This window comes from Drosophila biarmipes, unplaced genomic scaffold, assembly GCF_025231255.1.
Source record: "Drosophila biarmipes strain raj3 unplaced genomic scaffold, RU_DBia_V1.1 ptg000022l, whole genome shotgun sequence".
Classification (NCBI taxonomy): domain Eukaryota; kingdom Metazoa; phylum Arthropoda; class Insecta; order Diptera; family Drosophilidae; genus Drosophila; species Drosophila biarmipes.
Window position 1 is genome coordinate 70,442 of NW_026114539.1, and position 25,845 is coordinate 96,286.

At 34.2% G+C, this 25,845-nt stretch overlaps 1 protein-coding gene across 3 annotated transcripts; it reads right to left on the bottom strand.

Moving 5' to 3' along the window:
* Nucleotides 1-2,450: 2,450 nt before the first annotated feature.
* On the bottom strand, nt 2,451-25,845 carry LOC108032741 (double-strand-break repair protein rad21 homolog). 3 transcript variants are annotated; one of them, XM_017106739.3, is made up of 8 exons: nt 25,501-25,844; nt 25,154-25,444; nt 18,749-18,872; nt 13,970-14,146; nt 13,635-13,890; nt 12,830-13,580; nt 10,911-11,072; nt 2,451-2,681 (listed from the first exon to the last, which is right to left on the bottom strand). In XM_017106739.3, exons 1-8 carry the CDS (start codon nt 25,756-25,758, stop codon nt 2,556-2,558), a joined length of 2,145 nt encoding a protein of 714 aa, XP_016962228.1. In that variant the 5' UTR covers nt 25,759-25,844; the 3' UTR covers nt 2,451-2,555. The 3 variants fall into 3 exon arrangements, with proteins under 3 accessions (XP_016962228.1, XP_016962218.1, XP_016962244.1); XM_017106729.3 differs by having other exon boundaries at nt 13,967-14,146; nt 25,501-25,843; XM_017106755.3 differs by lacking the exons at nt 2,451-2,681; nt 12,830-13,580; nt 13,635-13,890; nt 13,970-14,146 and having other exon boundaries at nt 10,930-11,072; nt 25,501-25,845.

Here is a 25,845-nt window from a genome sequence, read left to right on the forward strand (position 1 = left end):
ATACCTCCACTCCGGGTCCAAAGTCCATGGCTCCTGTTTGACCCACTTGTCCTTTATGCACAGCATCCAACCAAAGTCCTGTCTAATGCTGCCGACCCGCTAGTTTACTACAGAGTCCAATAACCGGCGGAGTTTAATTATTCCCTTTTGCACACAGCACTCTTACTCTGCCCGCCAAGTCTCCGCTTTCTCTCTCTATCTTTGTTCTCCAAGTTATTTTATTCTTCATCCTTGGTCTATAACTCTCTTCTTCTCAATTCTAATTATGTGATTCTTATTCCCCTCAACGAATAAATCCGCTGAGGGAGTTCTACCAATACAACCACCAACTTCCCTTTTTATGTTATTCCTAACAAGTTAATGCCAATGAAATGCTGCTGTATAGGGACGCAGCTCCTTCTACAATGTTGACAATGAATGCTCTGCGGGGCCTAACCGACGATATGTTACTTAGGGTTGACCGATTGTGCGCTCCGACTACAAGATTGAGATTTGAAGCCCCAGTCTCTAAATGCTGCGACAACGAGATGAAGACAAAGCTAGATTAGGGCGCACTGATTGTCCGGGCGCACCAGCAATGAAAGATGAAGTCAAAGTTTCACGTTATGAGAGCGTAGCATCGAGTATCTCACGGACACTTCTTATGTAATTCTTGGTGATTTTCAAAGATTCAACATTGTGAACCCGCTGAATTTATTAAAAACATTCCTTAAAGTATGAGTTTATTCCAAAAGCTTTTTATTTCAACAATGTTACCAACTATCATTCTTCAGATCTTTTTCAATACAGTACACAGGTATTTTTGAGCTTTCTTTCCAGTATTTCCTACAACATTTGTAGTGTTTTTAGTATGACCGATGGGCGTAAGTTAATAGCGATGTGCTACGCCCCTGTTTGCAACCATTTATAGTCAGGCATCAACTTAGAATTAATAAATATATATGTTGAATAGACCAAACAAACACAAATACATGTGTTTTGCTCTGTACATAAGTTTTGCTCCTGTACTTAAAAAAGAAATGCTATAAGCAAAAAAAAATTACAGTAACAAATATATTTCGTTTCTTTTTACTTTACTTTTTTTTACTTTACTTTACTTTATTAAAATTAGCATATAGATATAAAAAAAATGTAGATATACATTTTATAAGTGCAAACAATCTAAATATATCTTAAACGTGGAAGCAATGTCAAGAAACTTAAATTTCCTCAACAACAGTGCCGCAGTGCCGCCTGAAAGAAAAAGGAATATAACATTTGTTTCTCCAAAGAAATAAGAAGTCTTTACCACTTAATTAAATAGGTGGAAGATCAAACTGTTTCAATTACAAATATATAAAATATATTTTGAAGATCAATTAATACAAGAAGTCCGTTTTCTTTCTTATATACCCCAAATAAAGATTTCGTTTAAGGAAAAGTACTACATAAATTTTTGAAAAGAAACATCTTTGTGTGTTTTCCCGTTTTATCGATTGATTGATTTTACTGTCATTCGAAGACAGCTTTGACATTCCTGGTTTGCAGTTTTTTGAACATTTTTTGCAGCTAATGTGTTTGTTTCACCGCAACCATACCAAAAACACATTTTTTCGATAAGCATTCTAAGTATTTATACTCTCTATTCAACAATTCCAGCAAAATAGCGAAAAAGCTTTAATGACCATAGTATTCGTTTAAGCATTCTCGGTGTCAAACCTGCGTCCTGATACAGAAAGACCCTTGTCTGATGTGTTATTTACCCATTGTCGAGACTTGGACTTGTCGCGTGTCCTTGGGCGTTTCCTTCCCCTCCGATCACTGGTGGTGTTGAAGTTACTGGCCTAAATACTAATTCGCACAACGAGCTTTTTTTACAGTTCTCATAATAAGCTTCAGTACACTGTTGTAAAATGTATGCTTGCTTGTCGTTACGCATTCTTCTAGTATTGTATTTTTTTAAATTAAACTGTGCCAAAATTTTGTAATCGAAAAAAACAATCTGCCTCGCGCAGTTTAATAGACCAAAGTTTTACGATACAAATATATGCCGTCTGACAGCCAAACCGGTCGAATTAAACAAAAAACAAAAACAAGAAGTAGATTAGGTTGGAATCAGCCTTTGCCGGACAGTTTAGACAGCTGCAAAGTCCGTTAAGTCGTCGAAATCTTTCGTAAAAATCTGACAACTGGAAAATAATAAAATTTAGAAAGTTGGTATTGAGCATAGATATATTGATTTAAAAAACGACATACTTGATACTGAGGATCAGCTGATCTCCTGAAGGCAGCATTTTTAGTACAGTACAGATCTTTTTAGTCATATAGCTTCCTAGATCTCATCATCGATTTTGCTAGTGTTTTTGATTAGGAATATATAAATGAAGTATAAATAAAAACCATTAGCCGTTAATTCACGGATGCTAAATGCCCCTGCCTCGCTGCTTACCAGAAAGAGAAGAAGCAATGCATATACTTAAAAATAAAAATACGATATTTTTTTTTTATTTTCTTACATTAAAAAATAAGTTATAGATATATTTTGAGACAGATTTACATTTAAGTAGGGTTTAATATTACATTTTAGGATTCTCAAACGTGGGTCCTCGGGTTATATTAATATCTGCGTAGGGAGCAGATTGAGCAATGTGAAGCACCTTAAATTTCTTCAGTACCAGAAGAGAGTAAAACTTTTGAGCCGCCTAAAATAATAATCAATACATATATATTTTTAAAAAGAAATATCAATAATAATAAAATAGCCTAAAGATTAAACGGCTTAAAATGCAAATGAAAAAAATACCATTGTATGGCTACTGCATTTTTATACCCCTGCAGAGGGTATAATGATTTCAGTCAGAAGTTTGCAACGCAGTGAAGGAGACCTTTCCGACCCCATAAAGTATATATATTCTTGATCAGCGAGGATGTTCTGGAATTTATCCGTGAAAAATTCCCATCCGAAGATATTGCAGCCGAACAATTTCGATTTTCATATGCTCGTAGGATATCTTCTTTTAAATTATTTGCTCCTCCTGACATTTTTAATGTTTTACTTTCTGAAAGCTTTTGGCTTAATGATGGTTTAGTAATTAAAGAATTTGTCCCAAATAAATCGAGAATAAATAACAGGCCCTCCACTGTGTCAAAAAACTAAAAAGTTTAATGTTGGCGTATCAAAATGTTAGGGGATTAAATATGAAGCTACCCAAGCTTTATGCTGACTCCTCTGCATTTACAGAAGATATTTTAGCTTTTACGGAAACTTGGCTGAAACCAGGGATATCCGACTCTGAAGTTTTGGGTAGTAACTTTAATAGTTATAGGACCGATCACCACTCACGTAGGGGGAGGCGTCCTGATTGCCGTTACCTGTAGCCTAACATCTGAAAGAATTCTCATTCATATACCCAATGAAATTGAATTTCTAAGTGTAAAAGTTTCTTTGCAATCGTTATCCGTTTTTGTTACATGTTCTTATATTCCACCTGGCTCTGACCTAGTAATTTATAAGCACCATCTGTCTGCAATAAAATCTGTTTTATCCCTTCTTTCTAACAGAGACCTATTGATTGTTTTAGGTGACTTTAACCTACGTGATATTTCTTGGTCTCCTCCTACTGACTCATTTGTCGCTATGCCGTTATCCGCCCATGATTTTGTGAAAGGCCTTTTAGAATTATCGTTACAGCAAGTAAGCTTTATAAAAAATTTCTTAAGTAGACAATTAGATCTTGTGTTTGTTTCAGACCCGTCTGAAATCAAATTATGTAGAATTGACGCTCTTGTTGTACCTGAAGACCCATATCATCCTACTATGGAACTGACAATTTGCCTCCCCTGCTTTGATACCCTCTCTCCTTTAGTTTCTCCAACTAAAATGAGATGCTTTCGTAAATGTAACTTAATAAACTTAACGATATGATTTCTCATTATAATTGGACAGACTTGTATAATTGTACAGACATTGAAAGTGCCACTGAACTATACAGTCTTAAATACATTTTATAATGAATGCGTACCTGATGGGTTTCTTTCAAACATAAACAGGCCTCCTTGATTTACCAATGCGCTTCAAAGACTTAAAAACCTTAAATCTAACACTTATAAAAAGTATACAAAATCGGGTAGACCAGCAGATTTTTCGAAATATGTTGTGGCTCGAACAGATTTTAATGTTCTCAACAGTCATTGCTACTCTATGTATCTAAGTCGATGTAAATTTGAATTTTCAAACGATCCGAAACAGTTTTACAACTTGGTAATGCCAAGCGTTAGGCATCGGAGTTGCCTTCATCGGTACGTCTAAACTCAATGGAGGCATCGACGGATTCTGAAATTGCTGATTTATTTGCTGAGTTTTTCCAAACTACTTATAGTTCGACAGCTTGGTCAAATTCTAACTACCCTAATCCATTAAATAGAGCAAATTGTATTTTCTCCCCTGTAATCACCGAAAGCTCTCTCGTAAGAGATTTAGCAACAACAACGCCAACATGTTCTTCCGGTCCAGATGGACTTACTGGATGTGTGCTTAAGTTTTGTGCGTCAACCATTTGTAAACCGATTCTTAAACTTTTTAATTTGTCTATTTCATCATCAGTTTTTCCTTCTATCTAGAAGGACTCTTTAATTATTCCACTCCATAAAAAAGGTGCGAAGGCAGATGCCCAAAATTATAGAGGTATTTCTAAATTGTCAGCATTTTAACGTATTATTACTTCTCATTTGCAACATTTATGTTCCTCGCTTATATCACCGTGTCAGCATGGTTTTGTTAAGCGAAGATCGACCAACCTTCTTAAATTGTCATCTATTGTAATAAATGGGTTTAAGAAAAAAATGCAGACTGAAATTGTATATACAGCTTTTAGTAAGGCCTTTGACTCCGTTAACCATTCTCTTCTTTTATTTAATTTAGATCAGCTTGGGTTTCCTGGTAATTTATTATCTGGGATTCCATGTTACTTGATTGGTAGAACTCAGAGGGTTATATTCAAGAATGCTGTTTCAAAATTGATCTACGTGACATCTGGAGTGCCCCAGGGTAGTCATTTGGGCCCTTTGCTGTTTACTTTGTTTATTAACGATCTTTCCTCAATCATAACACATTCTCGTGTACTAACGTATGCTGATGATGTTAAGCTTTGTTTATCATATAATGATATAGCGTCGGGATTTAACTTACAGTAGGATATTGATTGGATGGATGGTGTGAGTACAACCATTTAAATTTGAACTACCTAAAATGCAACGTTATGACTTTTTATAGGGGTACTCCTATGTTTATCAGTTACTTTCTTAAAAACACGCCACTTGACCGTATTTATTCATTCATTATGTCCACTGTTAACAAAGCCATAAGTGTTCTTGGGTTTATAAAGCGTTGGTCAAAAGAATTTGATGACCCTTATACGACCAAATTATTATTTACCTCCCTTGTCCGTCCTATTTTGGAATATTGTTTGTCGGTTTGGAGTCCACAATATCAAGTGCACATCGACCGTATTGAGTCGGTACAAAAAAAATTTATTTTATTTGCCCTGCGTAGTTTGAACTGGGATCAAAACGTAAGGCTTCCTTCCTACGAGAGTAGATTACAATTGCTTAATTTACCTACACTTGTAAATCGTAGAACAATGCTTGGTACTATTTTCATACAAAATCATATAAGAGGTGACATTGATTCTGCAGAACTTTTAAACCGCCTAACATTCAACGTTCCCGTTAGTCTAATACGAAATTATTATCCTCTAAATTTGCCACGATGTACATCAAATTTTTGTCTGCACGAGCCCTTTCGCGTTCTATGTAATAACTATAATAAACTTTATCATTTAATTTGCATTTCAACATCTATCCCGGTATGAAAAACTAATATTTTAGCTCATTTGCTTAATTCTTAGTTATGCTTTATATTTTCATTTGTGTTCCGTCTCTATTTGTTTTATGTATGTATCTTCCTCGCGAACTCGCATTTTTTGCCCAAATTGATAAAAGGGCCCCGCGCCTAACAAGCACGTGCTTGGTGTCGTTGGGCCACTTGTTTGTACTGTTCGAAGTTCATCAACGTCCATATATATATAGGACGAGTCGATTTAGCCATGCCGTCTGTCCGTCCGTCCGTCTTTCCGTCCGTCTGTCCGTCCGTTTCTACGCAAACTAGTCCCTCCGTTTTAAAGCTATCGGGCTGAAACTTTCCCAAAAGTCTTCTTTCTATTGCAGGTAGTATATAGGTCGGAACCAGCCGACATCTATATCTTATAGCTTTCATAGGAACTATCGGTGAAAAATTAAAAAAAAAAAATTATATATTTCGTGTTTTTTAACATATGCCTCTCTTAGCTTGGATATAACATTTTTAAATTAATTCTGAATTTCGTATTAAATTTTATCAAAATCGGACGACTATATCATATAGCTGCCATAGGAACGATCGGAAAATTAATAGGAAAACATGAAATAAAAATTATATCTTTCGTGTTTTTTAACATTTATTTAACCTTATGAGCTTGAAAATAACATTTTTTAAGTATTTCTGAATTTAATTTTATTAAAATCGGACGATTATATCATATAGCTGTCATAGCAACGTACGGATAATTGTTGGAAAATGATGTGAAACAAATTATAGCTTTGGGGATTTTTGACATATTATCTTATAATATTGGGAATATACATTTTTATACTTTTAAGAATTTCGAATTCAATTTAATAAAATTATTGATTATTTTTTATAGCTGCAAGGGTATGAAACCTTCGGCTTGCCGAAGTTAGCTTCCTTTCTTGTTTGTACTGAAGGAGTTCGTCGTATAGTAAGAAAATAATGCTTACACTGAACACTATAGAGACGAACGAAGAACAAGATGTATATATGTTTATAGGTCGGTGTACATTCTCCCTCCTTCGACTTCGATAACTAATGTACCGATGCAAAACCTATCATAAATCTGTCATAGGAACGATCGGAAAGTTGGTTGGAAAATAATATGAAACAAATTATAGCTTTGGGACTTTTTGGCATATTATTATAAAATAATTTTTATATTTTTAAGAAAAATTGGACTACTCTAACATATAGATGTCAAAAAATAATGGTCTGAAAAAAGCCTGAAATATTTTTTTTAATATCACTAAAGTTAGCAACGAACCTTAAAAATCTCACATGGTGTTACTAAAGTTGATTATTTCTTATAACTGCAAGGGTATACAAACTTCGGCTTGCCGAAGATAACTTTCTTTCTTGTTTGTTGATGAGTTTATCAATATGTTTGTCCGCAAGCCAAAAAAAAATCCACTTACATAAACAATTAAATTTAAGGACAACAAGACAGATTTCAACCGTTTAAACACACAAACACGTAGTGTCTTAGAATTCATACCATTTATTGAGCTTTTAAATTGTTATGTTGTATACTTTAAAAATTCACGTCGAAACTCTAATTTTACAAACACCAGCTGATTTACTTGCTGTTACGTTAACAGAGACGCACAGACATTTTTTGATTTAACGACTTTTTAAAAATGGGTTTTGGCCAACCAAAGTGGTCAAATAGATCGACACGGCTCGTGACCTGTTGCAAGAATGCCAGTATACTTTTATATGGACGGAAAAGCTTCCTTGAATCTTTTACATATTTTCCCACGAATCGTATACCCCCTTTAGTCTTCGACTAACGGGTTTAGTGGGCCTTATCTTTTACAGATATATATTATTTACTTAAAGTTTTAAAATTAAACAAGAAAGGAAGTTAGCTTCGGTAAGCCGAAGTTTGTATACCCTTGCAGTTATAACAAATAATCTATTTTAGTAACACCATGTGAAATTTTTAAGGATTGTTCCTGACTTCGGTGATATTAAAAAGATAATATGTCATAATTTGTTGATAAAATTTAATTTAATGTTGATAAAATTTAATTCAAAATTCAGAACTTATTAAAAATTTTTTGAAGTTTATATGTTAAATAACACAAAAGATATAATTTTTTCATATTTTCCGACTAATTTTCCGATCGTTTCTATGGCAGCTATATGATATAGTAGTCCAATTTTGATAAAATTTAATTAACAATTCAAAACCAATTTTAAAAAATTTAAAAAACACCGAAGATATTATTTTTTCATATTATTTTACCAGTAATTTTCCGATCGTTCCTATGGCAGCTATATGATATAGGCATCCGATTTTGATAAAATTTAATTCGAAATTCAAAAAATACCAATGATAAAATTTTTTTTTAATTTTTTCCCCGATAGTTCCTATGGGAGCTATAAGATATAATTGTCCGATCCGGCTGGTTCCGACTTATATACTACCTGCAATAGAAAGAAGACTTTTGGGAAAGTTTCCGCCCGATAGCTTTAAAACTGAGACTAGTTTGTGTAGAAACAGACGGACAGACGGACATGGCTAGATCGACTCGGCTTGTGATTCTGATCAAGAATATATACACTTTATGGGGTCGGAAACGTGACCTTTTCCAATTTTAAAAAAACAAAATTTTACACGACTTTACTTATGACTCTAAAATAATGTATAAAGCAACGTGACTTTTTTCAATTCGATTACAGGACATAACCACTCATTTTCTGAACACGCGTTAAAAATTTTAAGTCGTTTGAACGCATTTCTTCTCACCACTATAACTTTGTAACAGCATTGAATACCCAAAATTCTAAATAGGTTTAATATATGATTTATGCAAAAATGGCCCCAAGATGGCGTTCCACCTTCGATGCCAAGGGCCGCTTCTTTTCTACCAACATCCGGGAGCGTAAGTGCAAAGTGCATTTGCAACACTAGACGCTGAGCTGCTAAATGACGAAACGTTTAATCTGTACTGGATTTTTCATAGACCTCCCATTCGTGAGCTCCACGCTATTCATATTTTTTATCTATTTTATCGACCAGCAAAGACGAGGCAATCCTTTACATTGGGCGACCACACGAAGGCAGACACAAACTTCATTGCTAATGGGATCGCAGACAGCATGGAGATCGCGTGAAGTGACCCTAAGGAGAACGTGCCTTAAAGCCAGAAGGACAAAAGGGATACGGACGGAAAGGGCTGAAGCTGAAGGCGCCCGCTATCTAGGTAAGCAAATATTTGCGGAAGTTATGCGATACAGCAAAAAAGGACCGTTGGGGTGTGCAGTCTACAGACTAGTAAAACGGGTAAATGCGGACAATCGCTCTATTTCGGACCACGAAACCCATTATTGCGTACCAGCAAATGTAATTGTGTTTACGTATTGTTATTTAGTTGCGAGCATTCACACGCACTAAAAACTTATCGCTGACCAAACCGCAAGCTGCGCTCCTTACATGTATTACGTTTATCTTTCCGTATATATAAGACAAGACCTTGCCTTGAAACCTTGCCTTTTAAATGACATAATCACCCCTCAACAGCCCACAATTTTTTGCTGGGAATGTGCCGACCTGGGCACAGTGATGGTCTGATTGCAGACCGTACCAAATCAAATATGGACCTGGATTGGACCTGCCTCAGTATCAATGTCAATATTATGGTTTTCATAAGGCAAACCGTTCTAGAACACCAGACGTTATCGGCCGGATTCAAGGACCTATCCGATCGGTTTCAGAAGGCTTAATCAAATTTTAAAAGCCGAATTCGTTAGCAAGCTAATCCACAGGTTCGCGGGCCTCAGAAGATTCCGTCAACTGGCGTTTCCAAAAACTCAATAATAATTTTTTCCTGCACTGCCGCAGTGTATTGAAACAACTTAGTCAACTACTCACCAAGTGTCTCCTTTGATGCCGATGTAATTGCTTTTACTGAATCGTGGCAAAGAACCTCTGTGTCTGATTGCGAAATATTTGTGGGAAATTATTTTATTTATAAATGTGACCATTCAGTTCGCCTTGGCGGCGCTATTCCTATTCTCGTCAAGGCCGATCTGGCATGGACAGTACATTCGAGTTTGTTGATTTTCGGGTTCTCATACTAGGGTTTACCTTCAGCATTCGGATATAATACAAAGCATTCATTCAACCATTGACATAGCGATCACCTTATCGTTTTTGACGATTTTAACCGTCCTGCCAATTCTTGGATGCCCTTAACTGATCCAAATGTTCTCGTTCCCACAATGGTCCATAAGTTTGTTCACGGTCTTATTGATCTTTCTTAAGGACAACTAAACTGCGTCTTGAACTGCTATGGTAAAGTTTTAGACCTTGTTTTTTCCTCAGAGCTTGCAAATGCATATGTATATTGAACTAGTCCACTTGAAGTAACTTTCGAAGCATCAGTTTCAGGACTGCCATGTCCCGAAAGAGCAGAAATGAATAGGCATTCTTGGATTCAATAGATGATCCCTTTCACATTGTGCAACAGTTTCATGTTTCAATATGTTCGTCCCGTCTTTTTTCTCTGCGAAAGCGTCTCGTAAGCCCCTTGTTCTCTCGTAGTATGTTTAAAATAATGTATAGAACCAGGATGCTAGCTAAAAACTCTTCATTTGAATCTTGTTTTTACTTTGATAATACATCCGCTTCTTGTGATTTTAATATTCCTAACTTATTTGCCAAATTGTATTACTTTATTCTACCCATATACCCTTTCCCTCATTCCAATAGTATTTTCATACCACTTATTAGTGAGCACGTCAAACACTTAAAACCTTTACGCCTCTAACAGCCAACCTACGTAGCCCGCGAAGTTTGAAAAGTAATCTTATTTTTTGATCACACTTTGTACACTATATAAGTTTGAGAGTTCCTCTCACCTCGCTCTGCTTACACTAGGTGGTGGTATTGACAATTCGCAAGACTCTTCGTAAAACGCACACAACTAAAAGTCACAAATTCGATTGTATTTGTGTGGGCACTACTGCTCTAAGAGTACACCTTTGGAAACCAAAATAGGTGTCGCCATATTCATCATATTCATAACCGGAGTTTTACCTGTTTTCTTGAGTTTCCTAATGTTAATTGAGAAAGAGCCAGACTATCTTTAGCGATAAACTGAGCTCGAACGTCAATAAAAAGTTGTGCGGCTCTCTTATTTAAAACACGTTCTTCGAATTGTTCATCGGTCTCATTTTCCATTTGTTCGTCACTATGACTCTGAAAATAAAGAATGTTAAAAATAAGTTGTATTTATGTATAAGTTGTTGTACACTTTGACTTTGTAAATATAGAATTAGCACCAACGCTACAGTGCCCCGACTATCATACATCCGTTACTCAGCTTATCAATTTAACTTTTAATTGGAGATTTGATTTTATCCAGTGTATTTGAGGAACCCTTCTGTCTGGGACTAAAGCGTATTCTGGCTTGATAAAACTACAGCTAATTAAATAAAGCCTAAGCAGCTGATACGATAATCAAAGCATGCCATGTATTTTACATCTTCCTTTTGCGATTAACAGCATTGTTTCTCATTAAGATCATTTAAATCTATTGTTTTCGGTCAATGGTGGGTATACTGGTTGGATGTTGTTGCCGTGAAGGTGAGAACTGCTGCGTTTATGTGATGGCTATTACAGGCTTTAATTTTTATACCCTTGCAGAGGGTATAATAATTTCAGTCAGAAGTTTGCAACGCAGTGAAGGAAATGTTTCCGAAACGACTCGTCACTAGACGAGTTGATCTAGCCATGTCCGTTTGCCCGTCTGTCTGTCCGTTTCTACGCAAACTAAAAACTCAGTTTTGAAGCTATCGGGCTGAAACTTTCCCAAATGTCTTCTTTCCATTGCAAATAGTATATAAGTCGGAACCAGTCGGATCGGACAACTATATCTTAAAGGAACTATAGGGGAAAAAATTTAAAATAAATTATATCTTCGGTGTTTTTTAACATATAAGCTTCTAAGCAGGAAAATAACATTTTTTAATTAGTTCTGAATTTTGAATTAAATTTTATCAAAATCGGACGACAGCAAGGGTATACAAATTATAGCTTTGGTGCTTTTTGACAAATAAACTTTATAGCTTCGAAAAAACATTTTTTAATTGATTCTGAATTTGGAAATAAATTTGATCAAAATAGCTTTGGTGCTTTTTGACAAATAAACTTTATAGCTTCGAAAAAACATTTTTTAATTGATTCTGAATTTGGAAATAAATTTGATCAAAATCGGTCAACTATCATATAGGTGTCATAGGAACAATCGGGAAATTAGTGGGAAAATAATATGAAAAAATTATTTACTAAAGTTGATTATTTTTAAATTAGACTAGTTTGCGTAGAAACGGACGGACAGACATGCATGGCTAAATCGAATCGTCTTGTGACGTTGATCAAGAATATATCTACTTTATGGGATCGGAAACATCTCCTTCACTGCGTTACAATCTTCTGACTGAATTCATTATACCCTCTGCAAGGGTATAAAAAATTATAGCTTCGGTGTTTTTTGATATATTATTCAATTTCGAATTAAAATTCATAAAAATCGGACGACTCTAACATATAGCTGTAAAAAAAACCGTCAGAGAAATAATATTTTTTTTTTGTAATATCACTGAAGCCAGCAACAATCCTGAAAAATTTCACATGGTGTCACAAACGTTTGTTCTTTCTTATAACTGCAATGGTATACCGAAGTTAACTTCCTTTCTGGTTAAACTAAGATTTCGGTTTAAGTTGAATGTGGATCAATAAATTCCTCTTAATTGTTTATTCTAGCTTGTGGCACTTCTGCACGGTTCATACATTCTGAAAAGGGCACAGCTTTAACAAATCGGAAATTATTGTTTTAGGCTAGAAAATTGGGTTTTTTAAATGTGATTATGTTTTCATTTATCAACTCTTTTATGATCTGTATACATTAGGTTCATGCAATTACCTACAGACTTAACGTATTTTTATGAACATACCTGAGCAACAAAACTTGGAACATCATAGCTGTTCCATCCTTTTAAAACATTGTTAGTTTTTTTTAAAAGTCCAATGTCATTCAATAAAGGCCGTTCTATAGATTCATTTAAAATTGCGCTAATTTGATCTGCAGGTATAATTGGGATATTGTCTATCTCGACACTATTTGATTGCTGCGGACTTGTTTGGCCGTGATCCAATCCAGCAGGAGTTGAGTCTCCTTGATTAAAATCATCACTCATATCATGATTTGTGTTTCTCGGTGTTAATGGCAGTTCATTTATTGATGTGAATGGTTCCATTTCATTTAAGGATAATAAGTCTGGACTTCGCATATTATCGAAAAGAGTCGATTCATTTTGACAAGCAATACTTTCTTGATCTTTGGTTGCAATGTCTAAAGAAACGGAAGACAGCCCTAGAGGTTTCTTCTCTTCTCTTAAGGCTTCAGGGGTATCTATGCTTTGAATAAGTGAATCTGCTACATGGTCCAAAAACTGATGAGTAGAAATTTCATTCTTACGTTTGCGTCCTTTTTTGTTAAAAATAATTAATGAATTTTCGTTTTCATGAGCAAAAAATTCCAATGCAAGAATTTCCATAGGAGCAACACTTGAAAAGTCTTCAAAGAATGTTGAATGTGAAAACAACTGTCTGCTGTAATTAGTAAATAGGGATCTAGCTGGTATGGATCTTGATGGCAATGAGAACAGTTTTTCTACCCCTCCTGTTTCTTTCCAATACATTAACCTGAAAATAACGGGTCAACTCTATATTATATTTTTCACAACCTTAAAGAAATACCTTTTTGTAGGTGGAGCCAGATCAAGTGTAGTTAATATATCAGATGTATCTGCTAATTGAGCCTTCATTTCTTCTCCAGAAATATTTTTAATTTCATCAATAATAAGTTTTCTCTTACGCTTCGCCTTTGTCACGCCCTTATAAATTGTTGCATCAAGAGGAGCTAATGCAAATCCCTCATCCTCGTTTGGAATAAGAGTTACTTCATTCATTAGCACATTATCAGCCACATTGGAGGGTTCTGGCAAATTAGTTTCTATATATTTATAGATATATTTTATATAGATATTTTTTAAATTTGTTTTTATTTTTTCAATAAAATTAGCTCTTACCACCTTTCTCATCAACAACTGAATTTATAAACGATGTGGCAGGCGACGGAATGTTATTACAATTATCAATAGGATCTTCATCAGAATCATCTGCGACGATTGCATCTGAAGGTTCTTTGACAATCTGCTCGACTGGTTGAGAAGGCTCTCCAAAAAGGTCATCTTCAAAAAGTTCTGGTTCTAAAAAAAATAAGAACAAGAAAGTTAAATTTGAAAACGTTTTGCCAAAAGCCAAACAGGTTCGAGCTTCTATACCGAATTTGTTGATATGGTAAAAGAAATATATCTTATAATCTAATCATCACAAAGCGACCCTTTGTGCAGTGTGAGAACTATATTTTTGGTTAGGCTTTTGTGGCCTGTACCTAAGATTAATATTGTTCTGTACTGCACCCTTGTAGCTTTTAAGTTACAGATTGTTATTTAAGGCTCTATGTAGATTTACACACTGACATTTAAATTTAGACAACTGACAACTTCTTCAACAACGTTGTTATAACCACAGGTCCGTAGCCCCGGCCCCGGGTCCTTTCCCTTCGGGGGCACTGGGGCACCGCCCCACCTGCTACGGCCCTGTATAACCACCTTCACATTCACCTTCAGATTCTGATCACAACTTAACTTTATCAGCACCTGTTTGGCTAACCAGCTCCAGAGCAAGGTTTATAATTCAGTCGAACCGATATAAGGAATTGGTCGTTTCTAATTTATAAACATATATCACTGCTCAATCCCACAAAAAACGGTTTACCGCATCCTCTTTTAATATTTTTTATAACCAAAATCTACAAATAAGTCTTGTTTCTTTTATTAATATAAAAATTAAGTTCCCAATATTATAAGATAATATGTTAAGAAACACAGAAGATATAATTTGTATCGATATAGTCGTCTGATTTTGATAAAATTAAATTCAAATTTATTAAAAATTGTTATTTTCAAGCTTCCTACGCCAACACCAAAAATTTAAAAAATTTGATTTTCGGTAATTCCTATGAGGCTTTAATTCGAAATTCAGAACTAATTAAAAAATGTTAGTTCCAAGCTTAGAAGGTTATATGTTAAACAAGAAAGGAAGTTAAGTTCGGCAAGCCGAAGTTTGTATACCCTTGGAATTATAAAAAATTATTAATAATTTCATTAAATTAAATTCGAAATTCTTAAAAATATAAAAATGTGTATTCCCAATATTATAAGAAAATATGTCAAAAAGCCCCAAAGCTATAATTTGTTTCATATTATTTCCCACCAATTATCCGACCGTTCCTATGACAGCTATATGATATAGTCCTTCGATTTTAATAAAATTTAATTAGAAATTCAGAACTAATTAAAAAATGTTATTTTCAAGCTAATAAGGTTATATGTTAAAAAAACACCAAAGATATAATTTTTATTTCATGTTTCCTGACTAATTTTCCGATCGTTCCTATGGTAACTATATGATATAGTCGTCCGATTTTGATAAAAATGTAATTAGAAATTCAAAACCAAATAAAAATTGTTATTTTCAAGTGCAGGTTATAAGTTAAAAAACACCAAAGCTATAATTTTTATTTATTATTTTCTTACTAATTTTCCGATCGTTCATATGGCAGCTATATGATATAGTCGTCCGATTTTGATAAAATTTAATTCGAAATTCAGAACTAATTAAAAAATGTTATTTTCAAGCTAATAAGGTTATATGTTAAAAAAACACCAAAGATATAATTTTTATTTCATGTTTCCTGACTAATTTTCCGATCGTTCCTATGGTAACTATATGATATAGTCGTCCGATTTTGATAAAAATGTAATTAGAAATTCAAAACCAAATAAAAATTGTTATTTTCAAGCGCAGGTTATAAGTTAAAAAACACCAAAGCTATAATTTTTATTTATTATTTTCTTACTAATTTTCCGATCGTTCATATGGCAGCTGTATGATATAGTCGTCCGATTTTGATAAAATTTAATTCGAAATTCAGAAGCGCAGGTTATAAGTTAAAAAACACCAAAGCTATAATTTTTATTTATTATTTTCTTACTAATTTTCCGATCGTTCATATGGCAGCTATATGATATAGTCGTCCGATTTTGATAAAATTTAATTCGAAATTCAGAACTAATTAAAAAATGTTATTTCCAAGCTTAGAAGGAATGTTAAAAAACACCGAAGATATAATTTTTTTCCCCGATAGTTTCTATAGGAGCTATAAGATATAGTTGTCCGATCCGGCTGGTTCCAACTTATATACTACCTGCAATAGAAAGAAGACTTTTGGGAACGTTTCAGCCCGAAAGCTTTAAAACTGTGACAGACGGACGGACATACGGACATGGCTAGATGTGACGCTGATCAAGAATATACATACTTTATGGGGTCGGAAACGTCTCCTTCACTGCGTTGCAAACTTCTGACTGAAATCAATATAACCTCTGCAATGGTTCCCCGATAGTTCCTATGGGAGCTATAAGATATCCGGCTGGTTCCAACTTATATACTACCTGCAAAAGAAAGATAACTTTTCGGAAAGTTTCAACTTTAAAACTGAGAGACTAGTTTGCGTAGAAACGGACGGACACAGACAGACCTAGCTAGATTGACTCTTCTAGTTATGCTGAACAAGAATAGAAACGTCTCCTTCACTGCATTATCATAATACCCTGCAAGGGTATAAAAATTTAAACTAAGACCTAAGGTGCGCACTCTCAAGCGAAGTCGTAGGGGCGAATGTACTGTAGTTGATACAAACGATTTCATAATCGACGTCTTTTTCTTTTTCCTTGGTATTTTTTTTATATTGCTTTATCAGAGTCGTCAAACACTAATCCACTCTACTGTGTAAGCTCTACAATTTAAAAATGTACACCTCATCAGACAGCCAATTAGTTTTTTGCGCTCTTTGTTTTGAAGATTCCGAGAATAAAGAATATCGGCGCGGCAAACACCGCTCGAATGCTTCTTTAATTGCACTTTTCTAGGCGGTAAAAACAGAGAGTTATATAAATTAAAAATAATTGAATTTATTCTATTTGTCAGTTTGTTTGTAACATAAAAGCTACATATTAGACATATCCCAATCACGAAAATATTGGCGTTGCGGCGTCGTTCGGCGTCATAGCATTTTGTTTAATATTCTAAGTAATCAAAATGATGATAATTTTGTTAAGTAATGTAAGAAAAATGTTATCAATGATCTCTCAGAAAAATTATAGGTAATTTGTTTATAATTTCTTAAAATTGTATATTTGTTTAGTTATTTGATAAGGAGTTTTATATAAGTTTAATAAGGAAAATAAATATAAATTAAAGATAAGAAGATATCTTTCCGAAAAAAAAATATTTAGCAAAAATGTTTATATATTTTATAAATTTTTTTTTACGCTGTCGGCCTCCAACAAATTTTGCGGCTTAGCGCTGCCGCCGGTTCTTTCTTAATTCTACGCTGCCGCCGACGAATGCAGATTGCTGAGCTTCCTGACGCCCACTAATTGCAAAAACAATATATCTGTCTTCTTTTCTCAAAAAACTCTTTTTGTCAGCCCTAGGCACACAGCAAATAATAACGGCGAAAGGTACTTAAAGTTTAAAATAATAAAATTTACAGGTTCTACATATGTATTATTGGTTTGACGTCCAGTACTTTCGTAGATACTTAGGAATCAGGTTTGAAGTGCAGAAGTAATTGTTGTTTCTATTACACTAGTTAACAGCCAAACGGAATTAAAATGTCACCCTTTAATGTTGCCAAATATTAAAAAATAAAAAGGATAAGTTGAGTAAATTCTGAGGTAAAACTACAATAATGTGTATTTTTTAAATAATTTTGTGACTGTAAAGCGTTCGTTTGATATTAACGAAGACGTTCACCACTCCAAAGTTAGCGTACATATAAACAAAACTTGCCATATTTAGGCAAAACCATTGTTTAAATAAGATTAATTTTATTTTTCAAAGATTTGCATAGTTAGGCCGATAACAATATTGCTCCTGAAATTTGAATTTCAGTATTGACCGAAGTTCACGTAAATTCTTAGGCAATGGGAACATTTTTTATTGATGAAATATTGGTAAAATTATTTATTTAAAAATGCCATTAACACAAAGATTCACGTTTTACACCATGTGCGCTATATGTATTAGGGCGGGTCAAATTAAGTAATACAGAAAAAATGGCAAAATTGTATAAAGGGAATGAAATCATTACAGGGCTTTAGCAATTTTCCAAAACCAACTTATGGTCTAAAATGTTGTTTGACCCCAAAATGATCTATATATTTATACCCTTGCAGAGGGTATAATGATTTCAGTCAGAAGTTTGCAACGCAGTGAAGGAGACGTTTCCGACCCCATAAAGTATATATATTATTGATCAGCATCACAAGACGAGTCGATCTTGCCATGTCCGTCTGTCCATGCGTCTGTCCGTCCGCCGTTTCTACGCAAACTAGTCTCTCAGTTTTAAAGCTATCGGGCTTAAACTTTCCCAAAAGTCTTCTTTCTATTGCAGGTAGTAATAAGTCGGATCCAGTCGGATCGGACAACTATATTTTATAGCTCCCATAGGAGCTATCAGGGAAAAAATTAGAAAAAAATTATATCTTCGGTGTTTTTTAACATTCCTTCTAAGCTTGGAAATAACATTTTTTAATTAGTTCTGAATTTCGAATTTAATTTTAATAAGATCGGACGACTATATCATAGCTGTCATAGGAACGATCGGGAAACAATTTATTTACTAAAGTTGATTATTTCTTATAACTGCAAGGGTATACAACATTATAAATTTTACTTACGCCCAAAAGAATCTCCAAACCCATCACCATCTAATCGAGATCCAGATATATCAGCATGGTCGTCTGTTGCATGTGGCTCCAGTGACCCAATATTTTCCAACACGTCACTGTCAAATAGCTTGTCCTATAATAGAGTAGGTTAATTAATATCATGTTTCAGAAATTATAAATATTAAAAAAGATTTACCTATGAAATATATTTGATAACTATTATAAAAAAAATTAACACTTCCCACATTGTCCTTATAATCTTTTCTATCCAATTGATGTTTTTCATAAACTTTTCATAAATTTAACAGCTAACGGCACAATTTTCATTTGTATTGGTTGTTTTGACTAGCAATCTTGTCAGGCCTAAATCTAGAAATCAAAACAAGAAAGTTAACTTCGGCAAGCCGAAGTTTGTATACCCTTGCAGTTATTGCAAGAAATAATCAACGTTAATGACACCATGTTTTTTTTTGAAAAATTCTTGCAAGCTTCAGGGTTAAAAAAAAATTTTAATTTTTCTCTGATATACTCGTATGTTAAAGTCCTCCGATATTTATTAAGTTTATTTCAAAAGTACTACAAATATAAAAAATATGTAAAAAAAAAACTCCGAATCTATTGTTTTCATCTTGTTTTCCCACCAATTTTTCGATCGTTCCTATGGCAGCTATATGATTAGTCGTCAAATTTTACTAAAATTAAATTCGAAATTTGGAACTCACTAAAAAAAATTTAATTATAAACTGTACAATTTTAAATAAGTTTTATGGCTTTCTGGTGTAAAAGTTTGTGTAAAAAGATTATTATTCTGCTTTTCATATAATCTGCCAAACTTACATTTTTGCTATTGAGTTACATGGTCAGATCTATGGAAATTAAATATAAAACGGGCAACATTTTGTATGCTATTTTCATCATCGTTTCATATATCTCTATACCAAAGAAGAGTGGGAGTGTTATTTATTTACTTATTTCGCCAACAGTTGGTACCTTAACCGGCCACTTGACTATTACTAAGCTAAACACTAAGGGACGAAAGGTAATTGTAACGGGTTTTCTTAATTAAGTCTCGCGGGGGAGCATGGGTCCAGCTGCATGTAAGATGGAAGTTTCTTCCAAAAAGATAAAGCTCTACAAGCTCATTAAAAGCATAATTTGCTCTAAAGCTCGGAATATATAAACGTTCAAATTAAAGACCTACCAGGCACAGAAAAACGTATGCTGCTCAGCAATGCAGGGCAGTCATTTTTGGAGGACAGGAGGTCACAAATAAAAACTATTGCGCTAGTCGTTCTACTATCTTGTAAGGAAGAAAGGAGCACAATACGACATTTCCCAACGTAAAAGCTGACCGGGTCATTAAAGTTTAAGGAAAGAAGGGCCAAAGGTGGTAATTTTTTTGAATACGCTCAATTGATGTGTGTCGTACCAGTAGGAATCCAGACAAACGAAGCAAGTACGGATCATTAGATTGCGTCGCATTTCGCTTGACAAACTCATACATAGAATATGCCCTTGGAATTATATAATTTATGTGATCGATAAAAGTTTTATTACATCAGCATGCGAGAGGACTTCCGTCCATTCCATTTAATATTAGCAATATTATTACGGATAAAATCTAAACTGCTAGAGTTAATATAAGTAAGAGGGAGGCTTGGCGAAAAAATATAATAAGTAATTAAGATTAATAGAGGCTTGTCATGAGAATCACACGCGGCTAGAGGACTATCGAATCCCTAGATTTCGTGGGCAAGATGCTCACTACTGGGAACCATTGCTGAAGACTCAACATCATAAACCCACACGAGCGAAGGTAGGTTGATGTCGCCCAAAACACCTATATACTGGCCATCTTCCAGCTCCTGGGTGGACAGCAATGTGGTTTACAAGCGCTTTATATAAATCAAAACTGCGGCTTGGTGGTACATATAAATGATACTGTCAGGAAAATTGTCTCCGTGGGACCAGTAGGAGATGCACAGAATTGATCGAGCAGAGAACCTTCGTTCTGGAGAATCTTCGTTCTGGAGAATCTTCGTTCTGGAGAATCTTCGTTCTGGAGAATCTTCGTTCTGGAGAATCTTCGTTCTGGAGACTAATAGCAGTGCAAATTAAATTAATTAATTAATTAATTCAACCATCATGATCCCCATGAGATGTTGCCTGTCGACATTTTGAATATAAGTAATGAAATTTGTATTGTTTGCGCAAATCCAGTAATCCATGGTCATGCTAGGCATAAGTGGCTTAACTTCATGGACCGAATCCGTAAGAGGCCTTGTTGGGATCCTATCTTAATTAATCAAATTATAAGTAAAAACCTTAAGTAATGTGGTAGTTCGGATTCGAATAGGCTCTGACCATCTCTTCAAGTATTTGGTGGGCGGTCAATATTAGAATTTAAAATATAACTGCATTCAGGTGAATCCACTTTTAGAAATAATGAGCGAGTACGTCTTACAGCTTCCGCATTCGATTGTTGTTGTTGATAGCGAGAGCATCTGCAGAGAGCATCTGCAGAGAGCACCTTCAGAAAGCACCTTCAGAGAGAGCACTCTGAGACGTTCGCCATCCAGCCAAATGTGTGGAGAAAAGTTGTTGTGGAAAGTCGAACGTCGAAACATTAGAGAGGAAGAGCGCATATTCTATTAGGCGATTAGTATGAATCCAGAAGATATTCAGGGTTCTTCGGGCGAGAGTCGGAAGCCAATAAAAGCGCAACTCCTAGAAGCGTGTCAGTATTAGGGCCAGGCGGACGGCGAATGTTTCACAAAGTGGACAACAAATGCTCCAGCTGATATTGTTAATGGTGCAACGAGAGAGAAGGGCAAAATGATGAGAGCGCAACTCCAAAAAAACGCGCCGTTTTTAGAGCTAGGCGGTCGGCGAATGTCACACGAAGTGGACCACAAAAGCTCGAGTTGATGTTGTTGATGCATTAGGAGAGATACAGAAGATTGGATAAGATTCCATCCTCCACCACGAGGGCCGTTCTCTATGAATAAATCTTTTAACATTAAGTGAGTTCGGCCAACTCATGAAAGTGACAAACGAAGACATATTTTAAAAGTAAACAAGAAAGGAAGTTAACTTCGGTAAGCCGAACTTTAAATACCCTTTAAATTTTATTAAATTGAATTCAAAATTCTTAAAAATATAAAAATTTATATTCCCAATATTATAAGATAATATGTCAAAAAGCCCCAAAGCTATAATTTGTTTCATATTATTTTCCATCAATTATCCGATCGTTCCTATGATAGCTATATGATATAGTTGTCCGATTTTAATAAAATTTAATTCGAAATTCAGAACTACTTAAAAAATGTTATTTTCAAGCTTATAAGGTTATATGTTTAAAAACACAAAAGATATATTTTTTATTTAATGTTTCCTACTAATTTTAAGATCGTTCCTAGTCAGCTATATGATATAGTCGTCCGATTTTGATAAAAATTTAATTTAAAATTCAAAACCAAATAAAAAATGTTATTTCCAAGCGTAGGAGGTTATATATATTTTTCAATATTATTTTACCACTAATTTTTCGATTGTTCCAATGGGAGCTATATGATATAGTCTTCCGATTTTGATAAAATTTAATACGAAATTCAGAATTAATTTAAAAATGTTATATCCAAGCTTAGAAAAGTATATGTTAAAAAACACCAAAGATATATTTTCTTTTAATTTTTTCCCCGATAGTTCCTATGGGAGCTATAAGATATAGTTGTTTGATCCGGCTGGTTCCGACTTATATACTACCTGCAATAGAAAGAAAACTTTTGGGAAAACTAAACTTAAAACTGAGAGACTAGTTTGCGTAGAAACGGACGGACAGACGGACATGGCTAGATCGACTCGTCTTGTGACGCTGATCAAGAATATGCATACGTTGCAAACTTCTGACTAAAATTATTATACCCTCTGCAAGGGTATAAAAACAAATTTTTTTGAAGTCAATACGGTAATTACAGGTAGAGACATAGATTTGTATATAGTATAGTAGTTTCAGGCAAAAATGAGATCCAAAAAAGGTGTTTAGTTTGTAAAAGAACGGACTAGCTAGGCTAGGATTTTATATATCAGACTTTGATTGGTACAATCTCTACTCAACCCAAAATATGAATGATGCTATAAATATTTTCTATACTACAGTAAATTAAATTTTTTAATTCCTGTGTTCCGTTACACTTTACGTTAGACTCCAACAAGCCACCTTGGTTCAGTAGAGTTATAATACCTAAGAAATAAAAAGTCCCGTCTTTATAGAAAATTCAAAGATATTGGTTTTCAATCTAATAATGCTAGATATTTTCGGAGATTACCCTCTCTTTCTGTGTCTTATAATAGACAACCTTCGACAGGTCCTTTTGTTTTCCGCCTCACCGTTATGTTCAGAAAAAAAAAACCAAAATAAGAAGAAAATTCATTTTGTTTCAGTTATGAAAAGAGAAGCAGCGGCTGTTTAAATTGTGCGCTGCTACATATTTTAATTTATTGCTAAGTTATATTTTTTGAAAAAAATCAAGTCAGGTAAAAGCTTTCTGAAGTTGAAGATGTTGTGCGTTGATCCACGTTTAAAATTTTTTATAGGAAATGATGAAATGTTTTGTGCCAATAAAAATCCCGCAAAGGGTTTTACACAGTTCGAATATGTAAATATACAAGTACAAAATTAACACATTTTTTTAAACACATGCCCTTTTTTCCGTTGCGTTAGCTAAGGATTCCGAGGACCGGACGAATGTTTAAGAAAACCAATGACAAACATTAAAAACAATTTATCAAAACAAATTAACTTCACCCGTGCAAGCTGACATGTCCATCGGGAATCCCAAGGTGATTCGCAAAAGAAACGTTTTTTTTTTCGAAACTGAAGGGCAGTTTTTATGCTGGAAAAAGTTGTTTATCTGAAATGTATTTGTCGCATTAATACCTATCAATTGTCTAAAAAGAAAAATTTTCCTGCCCACTCTACCGACCAAAAATATATACTGAAATAGCGGGTAGGTGGCGCTTTACAATTTCGCTTACCTACTTATATATCTCTGTTTCCCTTTTCCTCCCTTAAGCAGAGTAATAGGTATCTGATAGTCGAGGACTCGACTACAACATTCTTTTTTGTTATCTTTCTACTATCATCTCGCAATTTCGTGCCGTACGTAAACGCCAACTATCAGTATTGGAATAAAAATATGAAATCGTTTTCAAAACTTAAACATGAAAGGAAGTTAGCTTTGACAAGCCGAAGTTTATAAGCCCTTACAGTTATAAAAAAAATAACACCATTTTCCATTTTCAAAGATTGTTGCTAGGTTCAGTAATATTCAAAAAAAAATGTTTTATTATTCCTCTGATCGTTTCTTTAGAAGCTATATGTTAGAAACATGTGTGTTTTTTTTTAGAAAATTTAATTCAAAATTCTTAAAAATACAAAAATTATATTCACAATGGTATAAGATAATATGTCAAAAAAAAACCGAAGTTATAATTTGTTTCATATTATTTTGATATGATATGGTCGTTCGATTTTGATAAACTTAAATTCGAAATTCAGAACTAGTTAAAAAGTGTTATTTCCAAGGGTAGGAGGTTCTATGTAAAAAAACACCAAAGTTATAATTTAAAAAAAATGTTCCGGTTATTCCTGTGGCTGTAAGATATTTTTGTTCCTTCAAAAAAAAAGTTCTGGAAAATTTTCAGCCAGATAGCTTCAAAACTAAGAGACTAGTTTGCGTAGAAACGGACGGACAGACGGACATGGCTAGATACACTTGTCTGGTGATGCTGATCAACTAATATTCCCACATTACCAGGGATGTCACAGAAATCTTTTCCAACCAAAATCCGTTGTTTCTTACGTACATCAATACACTAAATCAACCGTGTTTGGTTGGAAGAGATTTCTGTGACATCTCCGTATAACATATTATTCTAGTCTATGCGTATCTAGTATTAGTTTTATCGACTTCACAAATTTCACCGGACAAGTTTCAAACACATATTTGGTTTCTTAAACCTTAAAAGTACTGTAAACTTTATAACAATGCAGTACAATTTGACTGTATATAACCAAAAGTAATTTAGTACCCGAAAATACCGTATAAAATCAAGAAGTTACAAAAAGTACATAACATGTCCGAAAAACAAAATAAGGATTTTTGTACAAATCGGTCAATAGCTTACCGGAAAATGTATTTAAAATGACTTTTTTATTTGAAGAAAACTTTGTTTCTTTGAAAATTTGATGTAATTTATGGTTAACGTCAATGCTGTTAAATTCATTTTGTCTATATTCATTTTTGGTAACTTGCTGACTGATTTGTATGATAGATTTTTTGATTCATTTGTTCTATTTTTAACTTTGGCACAAATAATATAAGACTTTAAAAAATACACAATACATACATTGATATTTGAAGTTAGAGATCCTCGCATAATTTCTGGGGTCCCCGCTTCGAAACCTATGTCTCCAAACCCATCATCTTGTAGAGAGATCGTTAAGCTACCGTAATCTTCTCTCATTGTTATTTCGTCAGCTCTGGACTGGTTAATGGAAAATTGAGCTTCAATATCAATATCGTTTAATTCAGGTAACGCCGTATCGAAGTCATGGAAAACTTCGGGTAGTGTTATGGCATTAACATTCGCTTCTCTGTGACCTTCTGGTAGGTCGACCATGCCTGGACGAAAAGCCATCTACAAATAGGAGTATTACTTATAGTATCATCAATAATTAAGTAAATGGGACATACCTTAATCTTAACAAACGCTTCATTGCAATCAGCTAATAAATACTTTGCCTTTCGTGAGTAAATGCGCACAACTCCCAGCAACAAATGGCCAGACGTTCTTAGCGCCAATTTTACTTTAGGCTGCAAAATGCCTTCCACTGATTTCTCGATATTAGTTTCAAACACATGTGCTTTTGTAATCTTTTTGTCCCAATGTGCTGCTAACCAGATCCTAGCCAACGGACCTTTTTTAGCCAAAATAATATGTTCATAGAACATTTTAACATGCGTTATTTCAAAACTTATTTAAAAAATCTTCGGCTTCATATCCCAAAATTATTCAATTTGAGCATTATTATCGATAAC

What these genes read in the sequence shown, in the direction of transcription:
- LOC108032741 (XM_017106729.3), bottom strand. Translation starts at nt 25,758, where the DNA reads ATGTTCTATGAACATATTATTTTGGCTAAAAAAGGTCCGTTGGCTAGG. An exon ending in GTTTGGAGATTCTTTTGGGC is followed by an intron (nt 14,147 to 18,748) that starts GTAAGTAAAATT and finishes TATTTTTTTTAG; the next exon opens with AACCAGAACTTTTTGAAGAT. An exon ending in CTGGCTCCACCTACAAAAAG is followed by an intron (nt 13,581 to 13,634) that starts GTATTTCTTTAA and finishes CGTTATTTTCAG; the next exon opens with GTTAATGTATTGGAAAGAAA.